Source organism: Lactuca saligna, chromosome 9, assembly GCF_052625555.1.
Source record: "Lactuca saligna cultivar CGN05327 chromosome 9, ASM5262555v1, whole genome shotgun sequence".
Lineage (NCBI taxonomy): Eukaryota > Viridiplantae > Streptophyta > Magnoliopsida > Asterales > Asteraceae > Lactuca > Lactuca saligna.
The window spans coordinates 137,417,527-137,442,978 of NC_136425.1; the positions used below are offsets into that span (position 1 = coordinate 137,417,527).

The 25,452-nt window shown below is 33.1% G+C and overlaps 2 protein-coding genes across 2 annotated transcripts; both read left to right on the plus strand.

Annotated features, from left to right (window-relative positions):
* The first annotated feature begins 20,239 nt into the window (after nt 1-20,239).
* On the plus strand, nt 20,240-22,626 carry LOC145016741 (uncharacterized). Its single transcript, XM_078974970.1, has 3 exons — nt 20,240-20,588; nt 20,662-22,466; nt 22,555-22,626. The coding sequence occupies exons 1-3, from the start codon at nt 20,531-20,533 to the stop codon at nt 22,624-22,626; spliced, it is 1,935 nt and encodes a 644-aa protein (XP_078831096.1). The 5' UTR covers nt 20,240-20,530.
* A 17-nt stretch (nt 22,627-22,643) lies between these two features.
* LOC145017908 (uncharacterized) lies at nt 22,644-24,050 on the plus strand. The gene is made up of 3 exons (XM_078975859.1): nt 22,644-22,707; nt 22,785-23,034; nt 23,102-24,050. The coding sequence occupies exons 2-3, from the start codon at nt 22,860-22,862 to the stop codon at nt 23,899-23,901; spliced, it is 975 nt and encodes a 324-aa protein (XP_078831985.1). The 5' UTR covers nt 22,644-22,707; nt 22,785-22,859; the 3' UTR covers nt 23,902-24,050.
* Nucleotides 24,051-25,452: the final 1,402 nt, after the last annotated feature.

Consider the following 25,452-nt stretch of genomic DNA (forward strand, 5'->3'; position numbering starts at 1 on the left):
AAGTTGATTATATACTTCATTTTGGAAAACTTTTAAGACATTAAATGCTTCATATTTGTGCTTCATGAGATACACATATCCAAATCTACTGTAATCATCAGTAAATGTAATGAAGTATCTTTCACCACTTCTAGTCATTGTTCTAAAAGGTCCACATACATCAGTATGTATGAGTCCAAATAGATCCGAAGCTCTTTCACCAACACTGATAAAAGGAGCTTTGGTCATCTTGCCATATCGACATGATTCACATACATGAAAAGACTCTAAGTCTGTTAACTCTAAAATCCCATCCTTTTAGAGCTTAGCAATGTGAGTTTAACTTATGTGCCCAAGTCGATAATGCCTTAAATAAGTTTTATTTGAGTCTAACTTTGTTTTCTTACTTATGTTGAACATTGAATTATCCTTTGTGTATGAACCATTTAAATCGATTTCATATATTCCATTTTTAGGACTAGTCTCAAAATTGAACACATTATCGTTAAACACATAATTTTTTTTCAAAATCAAAGTCAAACTTATAACGAAAACCTTGATCATACAAGAGAGAAGTAAAGATAATATTCCTAGTTATACTAGGTATATAACAACAATTGTTCAAAATAAGATTAAGGCCACTTGGAAGCAAAATATGATATTTTTATATGGCTTTCACATCTACACGAATGTCATTGCAAACATGAAGTTCCAAATCGCCATCTCTTAGTTCTCTAACATTCCTTAGTCCCTGCAAATCATTGTAGATGTTACTACCAATTCTAGTATCGAATGCCCAAGAATTAGTACGAAATGCATTTAAATCAATCACATATATATACCTGAGGTGCCAGCCTGGTTCACTTTGATATTCTTAAGTTCCTCTAGGTATTTGCGAAAGTTGCGCTTCCAGTGTCTCTTTTCATTGCAGTGAAAGCAATCAGCGTCAGCAACAGGTTTGGGTTTAGGAGTTAGGTTAGTGGAAGGAGGCTTCCTTTTACCCTTTCCCTTTCCCTTGCTCTTACCTTTCTTGGCAGCTTTTTCTTTTCCCTTACCGGTATTATTATCGGTTTTCTTCTTGGAGATTTGATCCTGACAGATCATCAACACTTGATTGTTCCCACACTTCTTGATGTTTTCCTCATCATTTTTGAGCATGTTATGAAGCTTATAAATGCTCCTCTCCCAGTCATACATTGTGAAGTTCATCACAAATTGGTTGAATGACTTACGCAATGAAGCTAAGATCACATCGGTCTCTAGCTCATCCCCAAATGGGAATCCGAGGCGGGCAAGCTGCTCAACATAAGCTTTCATTTTGAGTACATGTGCACTCATAGAAGATCCATCGGCCATCTTGAAATCAATGATAGCATTCAAGGTCTTAAACCTCGCTTGCTTAGCCTGAATTTGAAACATGACTCTCATTTTTTCAATCATTTCAAACGCTTCATGAAACTCAAAGTTTTTTTAAGTTCAGGAGTCATAGTTGCAAGCATGATGCAAGCCACATCGGTCGAATCATTAACATGTTTCGTCCAAGCATCTGAGCATTAGCTAGGAGCTCTTTTGGGATAGGTTCAACAAGTACATATTACTTTTTCTCAAGCTTGAGTACAATACTCAGTTGTCTGAACCAATAAAGAAAGTTGGGTCCACTTAGTTTTTCTTTTTCGAGGATGGATTGGATGGTGAGTGATGAGGTGGTTACAGTTGGGGTAGTCATCTAAAAAATAATAAGATTCAATTTAATATCTTTTATATGAATTCTTTTTAAAAATAATTACCCTTCAAATAAAATTTTGAAAAGCTAAGATCCACATCACCCAAAATAACTTGAGGAGGCGACCCACTACTCAAGTGATTTTCTTGATCGGTTGGTTACGATAACCAATTACAACTCTTGCGTAATTCTTAGATTTATGGGATCCAAAACATTAATTTATTTTTATATGGCATGTTCATCCCATCTATGCCTCAAAACTCTTATGCTTTGGTGACCTTTATCACATAAGAAATTGATCAAATCATCCATTTAAAAAACATCTGAGTTTTATTGCACAAATGGTTTGGTGACCTTTATCCCATAAGCAAATAGAAAAACACCTTGACTATTTTTGACAACTCATATGAATAAGGTGACCCTAAAATCAACATGAACCGCACAAAAATCCCCAGTCATTGTTAAATGGATTGCATAGATTTCAAGTTTTGTAAATAAGGGCTTTTATCAATGTTTTATTATTCTGACATTTTAAAACATTTTGTATCATGAATATTTCATGCATAAAATATTCCATGGTACATTTAAAGTGTTCCAAAAAGAAATCATAAATTTGAATTTATTTCATATAAATTTTAGCAGTTCAAATTTATATTCATTTTTACTTCGATGTTATACGCATTGCAACCGGTTTCTAACGTTGTTAATAAAACCACCTTTCATTATTAAGTTATGGAGTTTAGATTAAGTTTAAAAATATTGTAAACCTATTATATCTTTAAAAGTTTGGCTACTTCAGAGTTTTAAAATATTTTAAACTCTTTTTAACAAAAATTCAATTTTGACATCTTATGTTGAAACTTTTATATAAAACTTTAGACTCCAAGTTTGATGTTAATTTTTGTAAAAATGTTTTAGCATGGAAAGCATATTTTCAACATTTTATAAAAACAAAAATAAACATCACAACCATGCATTTAAAATGTATAAACAAAGTTATTTTCTAGTAATATTTATTGTGAACCATCACAACAAATATTAAGTCATTTCCTAAAGGACTTATTAAAACACTTCAAGGTCTTCAAAATGATCCATGTCTTCATAAGAAATTCATGCTCCATCTTGTTACATTTTATAAAAATAAAATACAACTAGTCTAAAACTAATTTAATTCACATAAAATGAACAAATGAAATAATGTCTATTAATCTATTACATCATCATATGAATAAATAAATACCAACCACAAATGTCGTAATGGCTTATTTATACATAACAAACATATCAACAAATCAACAAACAACTTTTTGTTTTTCTAAGACAACTTTTATACATCCAAAATGCATGAAAAATAGTTATATAAAAAATCAGTTTTAACAAGTTGCCAAAGAAAACAAATATGAACATTTCTTTAGCCAAAAAGATATCCATGTTTGTTTTCCAAAAACGAAAGATTATTATAACATAAAAATCATTCTAACATTTAAAAGATGGCTCTGATACCACTGAAGGGTTTTTGTTGTATAAAATAAATAGTTTTTCACAAAAATCGGCTACAGAAGCATTAAAATTTTCTTATAAATTTCGAGTGTGACAACAAAACAAACCATCAATGATACTTTTAAAGATGTTAGAATAATATAATAACAACTACAGGGTGTTTGAAAAATACAACCTTTGTAGCCTTTGGATCTTCTCGGATTTGGGGTGTTCAAGTAGATAGCAAGAACAAGGAGCTTGATCTTCTCTACAAGTAATCCACGAACAAGAATATGGTACCAAAATTGGTAGATTTCTTCTTGTACAACTTTGTTCTTTACTCCTTCAATGCTTAAACAATTAAGAGCTAAAAGTAAGACACAAAGTAAACACCAAAAGCTACTAATGTCTTTAAAATAGGAAAGAGCTCTAAGATCTTTTGTAGCTCATGGTTTTGAGAGAAAAAGGGAAGAAGATTTTTCGACGAAAAACTTGTGAATCCTACATATATAAGACCCTCTATTTATAACCCCATCCAAGCATGGCCTTTTAATATTATAATCAAAAGTATGGGCTATAAAGGGAGGAATGGGGAACATTATGTTGGATGTTGACAAGCAACATCCATCCTTCTTACAACTTTTAGCCATGTCTCCTCAAGAGGACAAAAATTATCTACTACTCTTTTAACCATGGTTAACTAAAGTGCCCAAAAGTTTGTACATGACTTATTTTATGATACCTTATCATATTATGTCTATTTTCTACCTCTTAAATTATTGTTTTCACAGAACCATAATTTGTACAAGAGTTGAATTTATTTATTAATATCAAATATATTAAATATTCAATAAGTACAACTTCATTATGGTGTGACCCTATAGGATCATATGTCATTAGCAATGTCGTTCAATAATGATTCTTGGGCATATAGATCCAACAAAAGGAACACCAAAATCGGAGTCCACATGAGAGAGTTATGATTTTTATAATATCATAAAATCATTTAAAAATAAGGGCTAAAAATAAAGGTTGGAATTAGCCAATACAACCTAAAGGAAACTTGTAGTAATAAAGTTTGCAAGAACAGCTCGGCGCCAAGAGGTACATGAGGCGCGAATGTGCTTCTAGAAAGAGGTACGATCCACCAATAGGAAACAGACACGTGTCAGGCAAGCAATGGAGCTATGTCGCAAGGGCACGAGGCACAACTCTCTTGTGCGGCGCACACTCTTAGTTAAAATAGAATTTGATGATGCTCATTTGTTCCTCACTCCAATCTGTTTCCTTTCTCTCCTTCTCTACCTCGAAATTCCTTTATAAAATCATAGAAAAGTTACTATTTATGCATTATAGCTATTAGTAAGTATACTCTCGAGTCCGGTCGATCCCGGGGAGATCTTCGAGTCCTAAGTCCCGATTCTACCCTACTTTAGTGATTTCACACTTTGCAAGTGAGTTCCAATCCCCTTATTCTAAAAATATAGAGGGGGGGGGGGGGGATACATGCTTATCAAATGGTTTTATAAAAATGTTTTTTTTATAAATATCAAATCATTGAATAAAGCAAGATGCCTTAGGATAACGTAGTTATAGATACTATTCCTAGTTGTAACCTATGATATTGTGCCTAAGAGTTATCTAGGAATAGATAATATCGAGATGTTATAAGTAAAATTCCTTATGATAGTATAAATGTAGAAACTATACCTAGATTTAAGTTATGATATGTTTCTACAAGATATGATGTTCGATAATCTAGGGGTTGGTAATACCTAGATGTTATAATGGCCAAATCCCTAGGAGACTTAAGCACCTACGAGTTATGGTAGACAAAATTTACGATATTCATCCTACTTAATTGTTATGCTACCTAAATATCATGTTAAAATAACCATAATTATGTTATATATATATATATATATATATATATATATATATATATATATATATATATATGTATAGGGTAATTATGGTAAGATAAAAGATTGAAAGATAAAAGATCATAAATATAATTATCAAATACACACACACAAATACACACACACACACACACATATATATATATATATATACACATACCCGGAAGAGGTATATACAAAGATAGTGTGATGTGTGTGTGCGCGCGCGTGTGTGTGTGTCTATATATATATATATATATATATATATATATATATATATATATATATATATGAATAGGGGTAATTATGGAATGATAAAAGATAAATACCTAAGGTAGGTGCGTTAGTGAGTTGATAATTCGTCTAAAGGCCTTGATTAAATTCGACATTTGCCCAATACCTATAATCGCTACTCCTACGAGAGCCTGAAAGCGTCGGTTATAGAGACTCACGTTAATACATTAGACCACATTATAATATACTCGATTATAAGGGTTCATGGTAATATATTAAAATCGTCGTAGAGCTTAGATTACCATCAGGGATGCCTGAAATGGTAATTAAAGTACGTTAGGATCATAAATTAGGATCAATAAATGATATCCCAATAAGATAAAAGATAAGATGGTTCGATATCCTAGAATGTTAGTAAATTAGGATTAATAAATGATATCCTAATAAGATACAATATAGGATCATTACAAATCCTAAAAGGATAGAAAGCGAGGTTGATGGAATCCTACACTCCCAGAAGCAGCAGTTGATGGAGGAAGTAGCTAGGAAACCCCTATAGTTTATCGTTCATGTATATCTGTTAAGATACTCTTCTAGAATAGGGATCCTATAAATCTAATGTCACGATTTATCTATAAATAAAATAGATGTTTATGTTACATATTCTATTTAGTATTGTTCAATATATGTTAAAGGACTGAGAACCAACATCCCTACATCGCACTGCCTGGCATTTATGCCAACAGCCAGGTAGGGTGTGACAAATCCTAAAGAAATTTGTTAATTCAAATTTACAGTAACCAACTTTGTCCAAATAACATCGTTACTGTAATTAGACCCATCGGATGGTATTCAACAACTTTCAACAATGATTCTTGGTAAACGTACACATGTACAACTTTTCTGGCTGCCTAAAAAAGAAAATAGATCAAGGAATTTTAGTAATCTGACAAGCGTAAATCGGTAAATCGATGTTTTAAGAGATGAAATGAAGGGAGCATTGAAGAAGCTTCTCATGTGTAGATCTTGTTGTATATTTTTCATATTCCTCCTTATTTACTTCATTAACATCAACATGTAAGTGGAAAAATGTACTAGACTAAAAGCTAAATGAATATTCAACATCTCCATAGTATATTTTACAACTTCAAATGTTATCATAACACCTGTATCATGATTGTATGAAGAACTAAGGAAGCTACTATGGTATCCAATACCCTTTAGTTTGACCCTGGTTCATCTTTAATGGCATCGTTGAGGCTCTTACACCTAATAACTTTAAACATTTTGGTTGTGATGCCAGTTGGGTACTCCCTCCAACTGTTCAAATCTGAATAAAGTAAATAAAAAAATTAAGCTTTCTAGTTTAATTGATAAAAGTAAGCTTTTTTGTTTAATTGAAGAAAACTAAAATGACATCATCGCAAACAAATTATGAACCACTACCATGTTTCTATTTGTAAAATTGATCTACAAAAATTGGAATTGGGTGAAACCTGAACCACGGAGTTTGCAATGCATAGTGGACAAATCGAAAATAATTTGCAAGGAACTGAGAAACAATGAAGTGTTCCACACCACGAAAATATATTTTGGATACCGAGTATCCCCAAATTGATTTAGAGCTTCAATACCATTGGACCAAAAAGTATACAATGTTTAATAATCATTAGCAGATGAAGTTGAAATCACAATAATTAGAGAAGCAAATTAGCCCAAAAAAGAAACTGGGTCTCTAATTTATAAAAACAAAAATTACTTGTGTCCTCGTTGTGTTGCTACGCTGGAGTACAAAATGTAAAGGAAATGAGGCCGATTACACTTCGATGAACATAAATTTGCTGATTTCTTTTCACTTGAGTATCGATAATTTCAACGGTAGTACCGTCGGTCTAGTTGGTGGGTTTGTTGTGAACCCCTCCATCCCTTATTGGAAGTACATATGAGAACTTTCGGTTTGAAATGTGATCAACAGATCGATATATGAGGTCGAATGATTGTCTTTGATTTAAAGAAAGAGGATGAAGAGAAAAGGAATATGAAGCAGAAGAAATGAGGTTGAAAATTTTGGAACAATCGGGAAGATATTGGATTGGAGAGGAAGTGGGGAGAAGCCGATAAGAGGAAGGAGTTGGTGGTGTTCGATAGGCTGCTCCATGATGAATATAAATTCGAGAAACGTTATTTTCCTCTCTCGTAATCGATTTCCAATGATGAGTAGCACAACCAAAGACCGACTGGAGAAACAAAAGAGTTTTTTGGAGCTAGGTTTCAAGAGATCAATGCTAGAGAGTATCCATGTGTTCACCTATCTCGTAATCAACTTGTCTTCCATTGTTATCCATTGATCGAGGTAACACTAGTAAGGATTGAAGGTGAGTGATATGGGAAGCTGAAATTTAGCGATTTGGGTGTCTCTAATGTCGATAGGTGAAGTGAAGTAGGTGTGAGTTTTGGGAAGATCAATTGAGATAGTGGCGGTAGAGACGGAGGGTGCATCTTGTTTTAGGAGGACATTATAGTCATGGTTATCTATTGGAGAACGAGGGTGGTGGAGGATATGTAACTGTACGAATGTAATGACGTAAATTTTTAAACCCAAATTTTCAATTTAAAAACACATTTATCTCAATAATAAAATCACAAAAATGTTACAATGTCAAATCATCAAATCTTATATCCAAAAATTGTATATATCAAAACTCGAGGATCCTCTCAATCATAACTCAAACTTTGATGTGTGTACAATCAAGCCGGCGCCTTCCGATTATCCTGAGAAGTACCTAAAACACATAACACATAACACGATAAGCACGAAGCTTAGTGAGTTCCCCGAATTACCACACACAGCCACTCTAGGATATAACTCAAATAAGACCCTCCGGTCAATGTGTCTCAGTGGGACCTTCCGGCCCCAACTCAATAAGCTCATAATAATAACACTCAGCATAAATCACAAAGACATAATGCAGAATATTAAGATACACATGTAAGCATAATAAACATCTCGGTCACACAAGGATACCACTCATGGTAAGTATAGTGAGAAGACTCAACTCGTAAGCTAGCAAGTAAAAGTCTCGTACTCGAAAATCTCGAACTAGCCACCGCATATCACATAGGATAATTATCTCTAATTAATACTCTGCTCATACTCAAATACACCAAAGGTTGTTTTCTCTTTCTCTCTAACTCTTGGAATGGGTAAAGGACCATTTTACCCTTCCATGGTCTCTATTACTCATGTTGACCAACCCCTAAAGTCAACATAAGTCAAACTCGAGTCAACAGTCCAAGTTTGACCTGACTCATCGAGTGCACTCATGTGACTTGTCGAATCCACTCGTTCCTCAAAAGTCTCGTAAAGGTCCAGCTCGTCGAGTTAACCCTTAACTCACCAAGCTATCGCATGGTCCAACTCATCGAAACAACCCTAACCGACTCGTCGAGTCGGCTCATCGACTCAGCGAGTCCATTCAAACTCATGTCGTATTCAGACAACTTCAAGGCAGAAAACCATATCACACACTAGATCTATGCTCTCAAGGATCGCTTATCACGTAAAGCCACGAGCTTTACGTTCATGCATGACACCTAGGGCTTGAAATGCTAAGAACATGCTCTATTAAGGGTTTTTCACTCAAACGCTCTATTATGGCTGAATAAAGCAATGACCTTTAGACTCTAGGGACCTCACAAGGTCAAGATCTGATGTCCAAATCTCTATATGTGCTTAATACACTCAAAGTCCTAATAGTAGATGGAAATGAAGCCCTAAACTCCAATAATATGAGATCTACCTAAACTAATGAGAAAGGTATATACTTAATACCTTTACAGAAGCTCATGGATGAATAACAATAGATCTAACAACCTCTTCTCGTTCCTTGCTTGAAATCCTTCTCTTCTCTTCCAAAGATGCACCAAGATACTCAATATTAGCTCAACACTCTCTCTATTAGCTCAAAGGGTGATTAGGGTTTCTCTTAGTGAAGGTAAGCAACTGATGAGCTGCAAATGAGGCTATAAGTGTCCTTAAATAGACCCTAAACCCGGGAATTTAGGGTTTCACTTCACAGTGTCTACTTGGCGAGTCGACTCTTTGACTCGTCGAGTAGATCATTAATCCCACACGGCACAACGCGACTCTACTCGACAAGTTGTAGCACCAACTCGTCGAGTCAAGTTGCTCAATAGTCCTAAAAAATAAATAAATATACAATATACCTGGGAGTCCGGATGTTATAAAAAAATTATATCAATTATCCACCATCAGCACTACCAGTCAAGGGACAAAAACTGACAATTTGACAACACAAAAACTACATTTTTTTTATAATTTAGGGGAGAAAAACTGCCAAAAAGGTAAATTGTGGCTAAAGTCAGAACCACCATATGTTTATTGTTCTTATGTCCTCCCCCATAACACACAAATTATAATTAAAATATGTTTGTTTTTTATTTATGTAAAAGATTGAAGGGAAATGAGATTAATGTCACCACTTCGTCACTTTGTGTATCCATCAGAAGGTGACCCTTGGGGTACCATGCAGTTAGCGCTACATGGCACTGCGTTAGATGTGGTAACACCGTACTATATGATATGTTGTCCACGGTAAGAGCCAACATTGACACCAGTCTACCGTTCCCGTATAATGACTATATTTTATTTTTTAACTAGTATATAAATACTAATTGCCTTTCAATTTCACACAACCTTGTATCAGCCTTCTCTCCTTCAAAGAAAAACAAAACGCACGCAAGGAAAAACAAAACTCAGCAATGGAAAGGAACACCTCAAAGTTATGATTTCTTTATAAATGTATCGACCATCTTTCACGAAAAGAATTTGCCATTGTTTTTAGGTAGATTTTTTATAAATGTATCGACCATCCATAAACCAATGTGGCAAAAAACTTGGTGTCATATTTGGTAAATGTTAGAGGCCAAATGTGCAAAACTCTTGAACCCTTTGTGGCTAGTAGTACAAAATATCGAAGCTAGGGGACCAAAAGTATCAACTCCACAAACTAATGCGGTAAAAAGTTAAACATGGACCAAAAGTAGCAAAATGTTGAAACTATTATGGCACATCTTAAATTGCACGAATAGTCCCTATGGTTTAGGGTAATTTACGCGTTTAGTCCCTAACTTATTTTTATAACTCGGAGGGTTCCTACTGTTTGTTTTTGTTACATGTTTGGTCCCTATCTTACTTAAAAAGACTATTTTTCCCTTGATTTTTTGATTTATTTAAAAACAAAATTTCACGATTGATCCCTGTGGTTTAGACAATATCGCACTTTGAGGACTTTCTAGCAAAAAGTCATGCGAATGGTCCTTAAGGTTTCATTTAATTGCGCGATTGGTCCTTGACCCTAACCCCGTCATTTTTGAGCCGTTAGTGAAGGGGTAAATTTGTCTTTTCATCTTGTTGTGCATCAGAGTATATAATTTAAGTTCCGCCTTTGTATCCTTCTACTTCTCGTTCCTTGCCTCTGTTCTTCCCTCCCTACTCACATTCTATTCCAAAATTGAAGAAGATGGTGATATGCCACTGTGGAAGGCCGGCGATTTTGGTGACATCGTGGACTGACTTGAACCCAGGTCGTCGATTTTGGTCATGCTCAAGGTTAGGAGGAACATGCAGCTTTTTTGGATGGTTCGACCCTCCCATGTGCCCTAGGTCAACTGTTGTGATTCCAGGGTTGTTGCGTGGAAGAAACAATCTCGAAGCAAGACTGATGATGGTGAAATGGCTACTTTGTCTGAGTTGGTTGTTTTTCATGGTGTGTTACCTTTTCAAGTAAAAAATCAAGAAGCATTTGGGGGGGGGGGGGGGGAATCTATAACTTGGAATCTGTCTTTTGGTCCCATTTTGTCATAGCTTTTGAAGGATTTTCCCTATGATTGTATGTAATGTTGGGACAAGAAAATGTAACAGATATAATATGTAATGTAAGTTTGATGTTTTGTTTTAATATGATGGATATTATATTAGCAAGGAAGGAAATTGTCAATTTGATTGCATGTAAGTGTAATGTTGATTATTAAAGTGCAGTAACATAGCCAAAAAACTAATTACCAAAGTAGCATTACCATTAACCATAATGCATGTAAGTGTAATATCATGTTACAAACATAGAATACCCAAAAGACCTATCAAAAGTAGTTGTTTTGACTGACATACCATAACCAAACTTAGTAAACATGTTCTAACTTTAATTAGACATAATAGCAAAAGATTACTTAGAAATACAAACTAAGCTACAACATGTTTTCCCTTCTTTTGTCCACCCCCTATCCAGCTTCACTAGGACCTCCCTGCCCCTTGCAAGTCCTAGCATTGTGACCTTTGTTGTGGCATTTGCTACAAGTGACTGTCAAGTGTTTCCTACTTAACTTGGTACTTTGAGTTGGCTCATCAACTGCCTTCTTCCTTTTTTTCTTTGGCCTACCAACCTATAAACAAATTCATATGGTTACATATTAACAAGTTTATTAAATAGTTTCAAGTTAAATTAAACAAAACATGTATGACAACAAACCTGTTTGTGATGTTTGGGTGGGAGAAGGGTTGTTGGACAATCAGATCTAGGCCACATGCTCCTTCCATTTATTGGGTCAATTGTGTGTTGGTACATAGCATTCCATGTACTGAGCCAGTAACATTTGCTCACCCAAGCCTCAGGATCTCCACATTCTGACCCATTCTGCATCTTATCATACATTGCAGCAATAGCATGCTGGCATGGAATACCTGTAATGTCCCATTTCCTGCAAGTGCAACTCCTCTCTTTCAAATTCACAACATACTGCTCCATCCATAGACCAATCACTTGATATTTATCAGCTCCATTAAATAGAACCCTCATCTTACTTGCCTCTGTCTTATTGTTTTCTAAGATTGTTGTTGCAGTTGTACTTAGAGAACCTTTGCATTTGTCTAGCACCTTATGAACATTTACTATTCTCTTTGTGAGGTATTCTCTAATATATTCCAAACAAGTGATTATAGGCTTGTCCCTTGCCTCATCTAGCTTGGAGTTAAATACCTCACACAAGTTATTTGTTAAACTATCAGTCAATGCCCTTCCTATATATAAAACCAAACAATTAATTACTGAAATCAGTTATGAAATATGTTAGTGAAAAGAGTATGATACTTACCAGAGAAATGGGATCTTGCCCAGTGTTTTGCAGGAATTTTACTTAAACACTCATGTGCTTCTGGGTTAAGCTTTTTCAGTTTCTCCATAGCCCTATTAAATTTTGGTATGTTGTATACTTTTCCACAACACCATACTGCTTCCCTCAATTCATCTCCTTTGTGTTTCAATTTCATATTGTGATACACATGTCTTAAACAGAACCTTTGCTCAGCTGATGGAAATAACTTCTCTATTGCAGCCAAGATTCCCTGTGAGTACAATTAAAATAAGTTAGTAAATGAAATAATAAAAAAAAGTAAAAGTGAATAAATGTATCGACCATCCATAAACTAATGTGGCAAAAAACTTGGTGTCATATTTGGTAAATGTTAGAGGCCAAATGTGCAAAACTCTTGAACCCTTTGTGGCTAGTAGTACAAAATATCGAAGCTGGGGGACCAAAAGTATCAACTCCACAAACTAATGCGGTAAAAAGTTAAACATGGACCAAAAGCAGCAAAATGTTGAAACTATTATGGCACATCTTAAATTACACGAATAGTCCCTATGGTTTAGGGTAATTTGCGCGTTTAGTCCCTAACTTATTTTTATAACTCGGAGGGTTCCTACTGTTTGTTTTTGTTACATGTTTGGTCCCTATCTTACTTAAAAAGACTATTTTTCCCTTGATTTTTTGATTTATTTAAATAAGCACACCCCCAATCCCACCCCCTCACCTTACAGTACACACCTCACAATTTTTTCCTATTTAAATAATAATCTTTTTATGTAAGATAGGGATCAAACGTGTAACAAAAATAAATAGTAGGGACCAAGCGCGTAACAAAAACAAACAGTAGAGACCTTCCGAGTTAAAAAAATTAGATAGGAACCAAACGTGCAAATTACTCAAACTAAAGGGACCATTCGTGTAATTTACTCTTGAAAAAATTTAGGAGAGACCAAAACTGACAATGTGTTCAAAGTTTTGAGGCAAAACTTATAATAATAAAAAATACTATTCCTAAAACTTATATATATATATATATATATATATATATATATATATATATATATATATATATATATATATATATATATGTTCAGGTTCATTTGAGATCATTCTAATTTTGTGAGCCCGTGAAACCAAATATAAAAATAATTTTAAAATACAAAATAAATGGAAAAATCCAAAAATTCTTTTTTTAAATATTATTTTCGGAACTTGAATTAACTAAAAGAAATAAAAAAAATAAAAAATCCTGTTTTTTTTTTAATACGTGAAATATTCTAATAGAATATTACACTGACATATTCTAAAAAATAATTTTAAAATGCAAAATAAATGGAAAAATATAAAAATTCTTTTTTTAAATATTCTTTTCGGAACTTGAATTAACTAAAAAAATTAAAAAAAAAATCCCTTTTTTTAAAAAAAAAAAGTGTATGAACTTGCGAACTCATAATCAACATATCATTTTTCAAAACAAAAAACAATAATCTTTTCCTAAAGGTGCGTCTAATCCATATCTAAGCTAAAAAAATTAACAATTTGTTATTATTTTTTTTTCCAAAATTTGCATGTATGCACAATCAACAATTATATGGACTGCTGACGAGCACAATCAACAATCATATGGACAGCTGATGTGCACAATCAGCAGTCATATGGACTGTTGATGAGCAATCAATAGTCCATTTGACTACGGATTGTGCTAATTAGATCCCTATATCTGCTAATTGTGCTCGTCAATAATCATACAAAAAAAAATCATCAAATCTTTTTTTTTAGCCTAAAGATGACTTAGATGTAACATTTGGAGAAGATTGATATTTTTTGTATTGAAAATAATGGGTTGATTATGAGTTTGGAAGTTCTCATAAATCTTTTGGTTCTCAAAAGAACTTCTCTCTCTCTCTCTCTCTCTCTCTCTCTCTCTCTCTCACACACACACACACATAAATCTTCTAAACTTTTATGATTTTTGTTTTTCAAGCCGGTGCTGTTAATTTTTCTTTAATTTATTTATTTATTTGTTTTTTATTGAAACACTTTGTTCATGTCGGTTCTGTATACCTGTAAATTAGTTTTACCAAATGCTTTTTTTTTAAATGAAGTTAATTTGTTTTTTGTACTTCTATAAAAAACTAGGTGTGAAATGCATGTATTAATCGGTTTATTTGATATATATATATATATATATATATATATATATATATATATATATATATATATATATATATATATATATATATATTGAGAAATAAGTAAAATATTAAATTATTAACATTAAATTCGTTTTTATCTTTTAAATTTAAACAAATTGTTTATATAATAAACAAAATCATAAAATCATAAAATAACATGTGAAAAAAATAATTAATAAAAAAAAAATCATAAGTCACAATGTATTAGGATATGTGTGATAAATTAATTTTCATCTATTAGAAACGATATAAAAAAATGTTGCATTAACAACCTTACCATTTAATAGAAACAACCAAATTCTTCTTAATAAATAAAGGGGTTTTTTTTTTTTTTTTTTTTTTGTTACTTGTTCTCTTTTCATTTATTTGGATACATGGTATTTTCTAGATTTTTTAAATTTTCTATTTTCCACTTGTCATTTTATTGTATTTTTTATTTTATTAAATAAAAATTGCACATTTAATATGTAAAGTAATATATATGTAATGTATTCAATACATTAAAATCTTATTAATTTTAATAATTCAAAGTTTTCTCATTTTTCTTATAAATTCAAACTTTTCGAATTGTTAAAATTTATATTTGTTTTTTTTAATTAAACTAATGTAATACATGAGTTTCACACCTACTATAAATATAAATAAAACTAATTGAGGAAGATGGAAATACAAAAATTGAAACAATCCTAAGTTTGCATCTGTGATTTGGTAGCAAGCTGGCTTACTTTTAGGATTATTTTAAACGTCTAATGAACCAAATTTTCGGCAGCTTTCCATAAATTCCTACGGCTTGACTCCAGACTCAAATTTTTCCGAACATCCCTTTTCTTCAAGACTAAGCATATGTCTTCCTTTTTATTCTTTATAAACAAAAACCTTTCCAGTATTAAATTGTTAATTATATATGCATATCGATGCGAGTGAGAAAGATATAACCTTCGAATAATGTTTACTTTTCAAGAAGGGAAATTAAATATCCATCTTAAATATTAACATTTGATAAAAATATATTGAATGGACAAAAACAATCCTTATATTTCGTAGGTTTTTATAAACTTAACTAATAGACTTTTATTACAAATGCTTAACAAATTATACTATCAAATATTTATGAAATAAAATATCCGTAAACGGTTTTATTAAATATTATAACACAAATAACTTTATTATATATGATAACACAAATGACATTATTATATAAACATTATAATTATATTAAAAAAAAAAAAAAAACCTAACTATATTCAAATTTAAACTATTAAACTTAACACTTCAAATTGTGTTGATAAGTAATGTAACACTATATTTAGTATTATACTATACACCAACATTATATATAATACTAGTATAGTATATATAAATTATAATATAAAAGTGATTTTTTAATATAGGGTTAACGATGACCTTAATATCATATAATATTAGTAACTTGTTTTCTCGTCAACAATGTTTTTACTACCTATTTTGTTCAAGAAACTAAAATACTAAATATCTAACCAATATAATCGTCGACTACAACAAACATGTCAATCAACATTGATCACTCTAAGGTACTATTTGGTTTGTCAGAATGTTTATAAAGGAATAAAATTGGAAAGAATTTGTAGGAAGGGAATCTAATTTCATATCTTGTTTGGTTGGTAGGAAATGAAATTTAAATTAATTTTAGATTTTGTTTGGTTCACGGTTCACACGAAATAGAATTTGAATTAGAAGTATTGATTGGGTATAACATTCGAGATTTCAGGTATTGGGTATTTTCTAATAAAAAATAACTAATAACATAACTATATTAAAATTCGGATATGGTTAATTCAGATATTAGGTCGTGTTCTAGTGTTTCGGATATTACCTAAAAAATGTTCTAAAAATTAAAAGTAAAAAAAATCAACAGTTAAAGAAAAAAATCGGGTTGTTAAGAGAAATGCACAAGACAATATATATGTGTTTTATAATATATATTAAGCTATTAGATTATATATATATATATATATATATATATATATATATATATATATATATATATATATATATATATATATATATATATATAAATAAAGTTTTCTTAACATAAGAAAAGCTTTACAAATAATTAGGTTTTGAATGGAACTCCTTTTACAGGAGATATTCTTATATTATAGGGAGTTAGAGGTGAGGTGCTAAGGATGTTACATCACTTACTATTTTATGCTAAGGAAGGTGTTAAGAAGGAATTGGTATATGTGTAGTGAGAGAAGAGAGTAGAAAAATCACTTACTATTTTATGCTAAGGAAGATGTTAAGAAGGAGTTGGTATATGTGTAGTGAGAGAAGAGAATAGAAAAAAAATAGGGATAATGACTTGAAAGGGTAACTAACTTTCGAATTTTGTCACATTTAGTCACTAAACTTTTTTTCGTTATCTATTTGTCATTGAACTATTGAAACTGTTCACATTTTACCCTTATGACCGGCTGTTGCCGGTCATAAGGGTAAAATGTGAACAGTTTCAATAGTTCAATGACAAATAGATAACGAAAAAAAGTTTAGTGACTAAATATGAACAAAATCAAAAGTTCGTTTCCCTCTAAAAAGTTCAATGACTAAATGTGAACAAGCCTCCTCTTGTATTATGTTTTAGCAAGTTATTTATTTTTGTTAAATTGTAGCAACATTTGTTGATGAAGAAATCTATGAAATTAAAAAAAAAAACAAAACAAAACAAAACCCTGAAAATATATTTAAAAAAAACAAAAAACCAAAACCGAAATAAAAATCCAATGGTTTGACATTTTCCAAACTAAAAAATCAAAATTTCCAATCTGATTTTGGTTTTACAAAAAAATGAACCATTCTCATTGATGTGAATTATGACCATTGGTTTGGCATGCGAAATTTGTGACATCCCATGAATATGTAGTTACAACATCGTCTGAACTCATAATTCATAGTAAGGGGTTAGAGTATTATCACATGAATACATAGTTACAACATCGCCTGAACTCGTAATTCATCACCTACAGGTTATGGGCCTGCTGGTGTTTCCACTGGGTTGTCTACAATAGTCCGTGGTCGCCATCTATACTATGGTAGATGACTACATCGCCACATTGCTGGTTAAGGTTATGGTATCTCCTTTCATCCTACATCACATATTCATCATCATCTATTTACCTAATTATCACCACCTTTCTATCATCACCTATCTCTCATCATTTTATTTCATCACACACCAACTATTTCATCTACCCATGTTTCATCCGCAACATATTTGTAGATATAAAATAAATATACCGTTTAAATCTTTTAAAACATGTATAAAATTATTCATCTAGCATAGACAACAAGTATTCAAATAATATGCACACATAGTACGTAATTTATATAAAATACTTCATATCTATGTGTAAAATGAAAGTAACTATATATACCATAAATGCTTCCTAACTTTGAAGCCCAAGGTTTACTCTACTAAAGCTTCATATTCTCGGCTCTCTGAACCTAGAAGAGTCCAGATCTATCACACCAAAAAGCTCAAGATAGCTCTTCCTCTCACTCTACACACTCAAGCTCGCTAGGGTTCTCACTTATGGGAAAGGTAGTCGCAATTGAAGGCCGAAAGTGCCTTTAAATATGGCTCGAGCCCAAAGATTTAGGGTTTGTGCCAACAGCGCGGACTCGTCGAGTCGCCTCACTGACTCGTCGAGTCCATTCATTAATCCGAGTCATCAGTCGTGACCTTACTCGACGAGTTGAGGCGTCAACTCGTCGAGTCTCTCTTCTTAACTCAAAAGAAAAATACTTAAATGATGATACCTGGAAATCCAGATGTTACATTTTGTTTTTTTATTTCATAGATTTTTTCATCAACAAATATTGCTACAATTAAACAAAAATAAATAATTTTGCTAAAACATAATACAATAGGAAGTTTGTTCACATTTAGTCATTGAAGTTTTTAGAGTGAAACGAACTTTCGATTTTGTTCACATTTAGTCACTAAACTTTTTTTCATTATCTATTTGCCAGTAAACTATTGAAACTGTTCACATTTTACCCTTATGACCGGTAACAGCCGGTCATAAGGGTAAAATGTGAACAGTTTCAATAGTTCAATGGCAAATAGATAACGAAAAAAAGTTTAGTAACCAAATGTGACAAAAGTCGAAAGTTCGTTACCCTTTCAAGTCATTATCCCAAAAAAATATAAAGGAGTGTTGTGATTTGTTGATTTGTATTTTTTTTTTATATATTTTACTTTTTTTATTCCAAAATTAAACTTATTATGTTATCACACTTCTACTCCATATATTTTTTGTCTACTAGACATGCTAAGCTTATGCGGCATTAAAAATGCCGTATGTGGTAACGTGTTATGAGTGTTACCACGTGGATACATAATCTTTATTACTTATAAAAAAATATATTTTTAAATTGGGTATAAACTAGTATACCCAAAAAAATAGAATATAACTTATCAAGGTAATAAACTTTTCGGTATGTTCACATCTGGGTAACTATCTTTTTTTTTTGTACATATCTAGGTAACAAACTTTTTGGAAGTGTTTACATATGATCATTATGACCTGCTATAGCAGGTTAAATCCTAGATATGAATGTTTTCAACAAGTTTGTTACCTAGATGTGTATAAAAAAAATAGTTACCCAAATATAAACAAAACGAAAATTAAAAATTAAATTACATGAATGGTCCCTGTGGTTTGAGGGAATTTGTGGTTTTGGTCGCTAACTTATTTTTTTAACTTAAATGATCTCTACTGTTTATTTTTGTTGCGCGTTTGATCCCCATCTCACCTAAAAATACTATTGTGCCGTTATTAATTAATTTTTTTAACTAATTTTCTTATCTATGTATTTATTTTTTACATATTTAAAAAAATTAATAGATCATACATATTTGTATCTCCTCGGATGATTCCTATTGTTTATTTTTAATTAATTTATTTTTTTTAACTCGGATAATCCCTACTGTTTATTTTTGTTACGCGTTTGATATCTGTCTTATCTAAAAATACTATTTTTCCCTTATTAATTTTTTTAATTAATTTTCTTATTTATGTATTTATTTTTTATAAAAAAATTAATATACCCCATATATATGTATCTCATCACCGTAAACCTGAAACCATATTTGAGAAATTTAATTTAAGTCTTACCATTCACCGTCTCATCTCTGATCCTCCCCATCTTCAATTTTTTCATCTTTAGTAACATCGACGTTTTCACCGTCCTTTTTTTTTGGTACTTCAACTCTGGCGAACCAACACCATAACCTATTGTCTCCTCATCTTTAGTGGGTTGTAGTGTTGATTCGACGGAGTTGAAGGACCGAAAAAAGAAGTGATGATGAAGACGTCGATATCACTAAAAATGAAAAATAAATAGAAGTTGAGAATGATGAAAGTTGGGATGGTGAGGAGATCTAGATATATGGGGTCTACGAATTTTTCTTAAACATATAAAGCATAAGTACATAAACAAGACAATTAATTATAAAAAATTAATAATGGCACAATAGTCTTTTTAGGTAAGACATAGATCAAGTTCATAACAAAATGGGTAAATTACACCGTTGGTCCCTCGTGCACATGCCAGAAAGCATGTTTAGTCCCTATTTCCAAAATTTAACTCGTGCAGTCCCTCGTTGTTATTTATCTTGCATGGTTAGTCCCTATGCACGTTAACTGTTAACTCCTTCCGTTTAAGCCACCCACGTGCCTTGCACGCAGGGGCATTTTCGTCTTTTCAGGGTTTGTATACATGAACCAGTATGGCGCGACTTCGATAACCGATCATTTCTGATTTCATCCTCCGTCGACCCTTAGCATTGCACGAGAAAACCCTAGTTTTCTACGATGGTGAACTGGAGGATTAGGCAAGAATGGGAGGAATACGATCTCCAAAGCTCATACGGTAAAATTTTCTACATTTTCAGTTGATCATCCATTATACGTTCCTAAAACGTAATTTTTTTTTGGGTTCGCAGCTGACAATCCATGTATGTTCTCGATACGATTGAACTATGGTGGAGTTTTTACGAAGTTTCCAGGCCGCAAATACATAAAGGGGAAGATGAAATATATTGATGGCATTGATAGTGACTTGTTCTCGGTGCATGATATGGACGAGATAATGGAATTGCTTGGTTGTGTGGAACCAGGTAAAAGTATTTATTATCATTTCAAACGACCAACCTGGGATTTAGATTTTGGGTTATATGCTTTGGGTTGTGACGAAGATATAAACCACTTTAGGTCATACGTGTATGAACACAAGGTGATAGAAGTGTATACAGAGTTTTGGGAAACCAAGCTCCATACGTATCAAATGTCCCCAAACCCTGCAAAGATAAAGATACACGAAATTCCTGAGTCCCTTTGTCGTAAAAGCTTGTTATTGACATGGTCAAATTCAGGGGATTGTCCTAGTGAAGAAGCCCCTGTTTTTGAGAATGTAGAAACTATGGACGAACCCCCTAGTACATTACTTGAAACAACCTTGGAACAACCCCTTGTTACATTGAGTGAAACAGTTGAGTCAACCCCTGCCTATATACCAAGAATTGAAAGCCCTTTGACTGAACCAATGATAGGAAGCACATGTCCTAATGTTGATGGTTGGGATGATACATTTGAATGGTGTGGGACTCCTATGGAACAAGATGAACCAAATAGTGAAAAAGCAGGTGAAGACAGTCAAGCTAGTAAAGACAGTCATGATAGTGATGACACTGAAGATAGTGAATACAGTCAAGATAGCGATTACATAGTTGATGAAGATAATTTGTTAGATGATCCAGAGGTTGATATGAAGAACTTTCACCTCAACATTGACAAAGAGGTGGAGTGGGTTGGAAGTTTTCCTGATGATCAAGATGAAGCAGTAGAAGGTGATGAAGAATTAGAGGTTATAAACACTGAAGAATTTGTATCTGCATCTTCATCAGATGAGGGTGAAGCTAGTAAAAAAAGGAAGAAGATAAGAGATTTACGAAGAGCACATAAGAATGAAGCAGCTGCTATCAAAGATCCATTTTACATCCACCAGACTTTTAGCACAGCCAAGGAAGTTAAGCAACAAATTTATCTTCATTCCATACAGAGTAGAAGGGAGTTAGACTTCGTCAAGAATGACAAAAATAGGATTAGAGTGGTTTGCAAAGGGACAATACCAAACCTTGGGATATTAGAAACAGGTGGGACCAGCAAAAGTAATGACAAAGTGGGACCAAGTCAAAAGAAAAAGAAAGTGAAAGATGGTTCTGTTCATAAATGCCCATGGGTCCTACTAGTGAGTAAGTGGAAAAAAGACATTAACTGGACTGTTAAGACCTATGAAAAGCAACATACGTGCCTTCAAACAAGGAAAATTAGGGCATGTAACTACAAGTTTCTCTCTGAACAGATTGTTGACACAGTGGAGGCAAACCCAGAAATACCACTTAGAGCATTACGTGAGATGCTTGAGAAGAAATACCAACTTGGATTGTCAGACATGAAAGTTCATAGGGCGAAAACGAAAGCCCTGGAATCAATTAGGGGAGATTTTGCTGCTCAGTACTCATGTCTAAGAGACTACTTACAGGAGGTGCAGAGTAGAAATCCAAACACCACAGTCAAACTTCAAGTGCAAAGTGAACCATGTTATGCATCTGAGACCAGGGTATTTGAACGAGTATACATTTGTCTTGGTCCACTGAAAAGTGGATTTGCAGCAGGGAAAAGAGATTTACTAGGGCTTGATGGTGCATTCATGAAGGGTCCATACCATGGTATGATCCTGACAGCAGTGGTATGTGCATAATCATATTTTAGTATTTGATTAATGTTTGACCATAGTTAATTGTTTGCTTATTACTGTGTTTGACATGATAATTCAGGGTTTAGATGGGAACAATTGCACATACCCTTTGGCATATGCAGTTGTTGAAGCAGAGAACTTTAATTCATAGACCTGGTTTTTAACTAACTTAGGAGATGATCTTGGTTTGTATGCAAACTCCAACTTCACTTTCATATCAGATAGACAGAAGGTAAATAAATTTCTCCATTCATTTTCACATGCATGTTTTACAATTCAATAAGCAACCTCACTCTTTTGATGATTTAGGGGTTATTGCCTGCACTTGAGAAACTTTTCCCAGCAGCAGAGCATAGATATTGCCTAAGGCATCTTCATGAGAACATGAAACGTAAATGGAGGGGCAAGGAATTCAAGGATTGTCTTTGGAAATGTGCAACATGTACCACCATACCACAATTCAACAGTGCCATGGAAGAATTAAAGAAACTTAACAGTGAAGCATATGACTGGCTTAATTCTATTCCACCTAAGCACTGGTCCAGATCCCACTTCTCAGGTATATAATATTATGTTTATAAGTGTATAATTTTTAAAAATAATCTAATACAGTTGTGTTTTATTAGGGAGGGCACATTGTGATGCTGTGTTGAATAATATGTGTGAGAGTTTGAATAGCAAGATAGTGAAGGGTCGTGATAAGCCAATTATCAGTTGCTTGGAGTTTATTAGGGAGTATATCATGAGGAAAATTGTCATGGTTCAAAAAGAAATTGATAAAGCTAATGGCCCATTAACTCCTACAGCCACTAAGACCCTTGAAAAAATTAAAGAAAGGGCATCACAGTGTAGGGCAGTGTTCTGTGGCAATGGGAAGTACCAGGTTACAAGTGAAGGTACTAATCAGTATGTGGTTAATATGGACCAACAAACTTGTTCATGTAATAGGTGGGAACTGACAGGCATACCCTGCAAACATAGTATAGCAGCTATATGGGATATGAGGCTCAACAATGAAAATGTTGGAATACCTGAGACATGGGTACACCCAACTTATTGGCTCAAGACATGGAAAGAAATGTATGTCTTCAAAGTTGAACCTATTAATGGGAGGTTATTGTGGGAAAAAAGCACATGTCCTACCAAGTTGATACCACCAAAGTATCGTGTCCCTATTGGCAGACCAAAAAAAAAGAGAAGAAGATCTGCAACAGAAGATGATGGAGTGTCCACAAAATGGAAATCTGTAACATGCACAAAATGTGGAAATGTGGGCCATAATGGAAGGACCTGCAAGGGACAATCACATACTGGGAATGGAACAGGAGAAGGTGCAGCAGGGAATACAACAGGAGAAGGTGCAGCAGGTAGCAGTGGTGGTGTACAAAATGGAGTTGGGAACAAAGGAAAAAGCCCCATGCTTTGAGAATTTGTAGTGTTGTATTTTGATACTTTGTTGTTATGTGTTGTATTTTGATACTTTGTTGCTGTGTAGGATAACTGTTTGTATGCCACAAGACTATGTTGTTATTTTGGATGTCCCTTTATGTTAATGGTCAATGGTTATCTTGGATATTTTAGAGTTTTTGTCCTTTTTAATTGTTATATTGGATGCTAGTATTGAATGGTATATTGCATATGTTGCCATTACAATATACACATACCAACTGATAACATTGAATGGTATATTGCATAGTATTGAATGGTATATTGCATATGTTGCATATGCTAGTATTGAATGGTATATTGCATATGTTGCATATGGTATATTGAATGGTTTAATTGTTTGTATGCCATATACCACATTTTCATTAAATTTGAACACCAACTGATAACACCACATTATGATTACACAATATATTGTAACTAAAATTGAAATTTTTTTGTTAATACAAATAACATTACAAAGAGTCTCCATTACAATATACACATACCAAAATACTAACAACTTCATTACTTAACCTACACTTTATATATAAGGACTGAAACAAAAAAAACCCAGCTAATAACTAGGTAAAGCTTCAATTTGCGATTTTGTTCTTCAAGTTTCATCCTAAACGCCATACAATCACAGTCCTAATCATAATCATTCACCCATCCTATGAACTTGCATAATGGTCCCTGAACCAATTAAAGTAGATGAAGAATTAGGGCAAAATTAGAGAAGACGAAGAACGAAATTGAAGTCATTAACCTTACCTTTACTGTACAACCATAATAGAGTTTCCTAGGGTTTCTTTTGCTATAAGATGTGCGAATCACTGCAGTGGCTCCACAATTGCATTTAATATCGATCATTGTTATGTATTTGGAAGAAATCGATCGAACGAGGGGAAGAGACGAACGAGGGGAAGAGACGAATGAGAGGATACAGAGGAAAAGAGGGTTGCAGTGTAACGGCATTAAATATAGACACAAACCCTGAAAAGACGAAAATGCCCCTGCGTGCAAGGCACGTGGGTGGCTTAAACGGAAGGAGTTAACAGTTAACGTGCATAGGGACTAACCATGCAAGATAAATAACAACGAGGGACTGCACGAGTTAAATTTTGGAAATAGGGACTAAACATGCTTTCTGGCATGTGCACGAGGGACCAACGGTGTAATTTACCCTAACAAAATTAAATAGTATGGACAATCCGAGTTAAAAAATTAAATTAATTAAAAAATAAATAATATGGATCATCCGAGGAGATACAAATATGTGTGGTCTATTAAATTTTATAATTATGTAAAAAATAAATACATAGATAAGAAAATTAATTAAAAAAATAAATTAATAAGGGCACAATAGTATTTTTAGGTAAGACGGGGACCAAACACGCAACAAAAATAAACAGTAGGGACCATTTAAGTTAAAAAATAAGTTAGCGACCAAAACCACAAATTCCCCCAAATCACAGGGACCATTCATGTAATTTAATTTTTACTTTTCGTTACTATTTTTTTTTTGTACACATCTAGGTAACAAACTTGT

Bases quoted from the DNA above. Each gene is read 5' to 3' on its own strand.
- LOC145016741 (XM_078974970.1), top strand. From the start codon at position 20,531: ATGGTGAACTGGAGGATTAGGCAAGAATGGGAGGAATACGATCTCCAA. The intron at 20,589-20,661 runs GTAAAATTTTCT...TTGGGTTCGCAG, and splicing joins CGATCTCCAAAGCTCATACG to CTGACAATCCATGTATGTTC. The intron at 22,467-22,554 runs GTATGTGCATAA...ATGATAATTCAG, and splicing joins GTATGATCCTGACAGCAGTG to GGTTTAGATGGGAACAATTG.
- LOC145017908 (XM_078975859.1), top strand. From the start codon at position 22,860: ATGAAACGTAAATGGAGGGGCAAGGAATTCAAGGATTGTCTTTGGAAA. The intron at 23,035-23,101 runs GTATATAATATT...GTGTTTTATTAG, and splicing joins GTCCAGATCCCACTTCTCAG to GGAGGGCACATTGTGATGCT.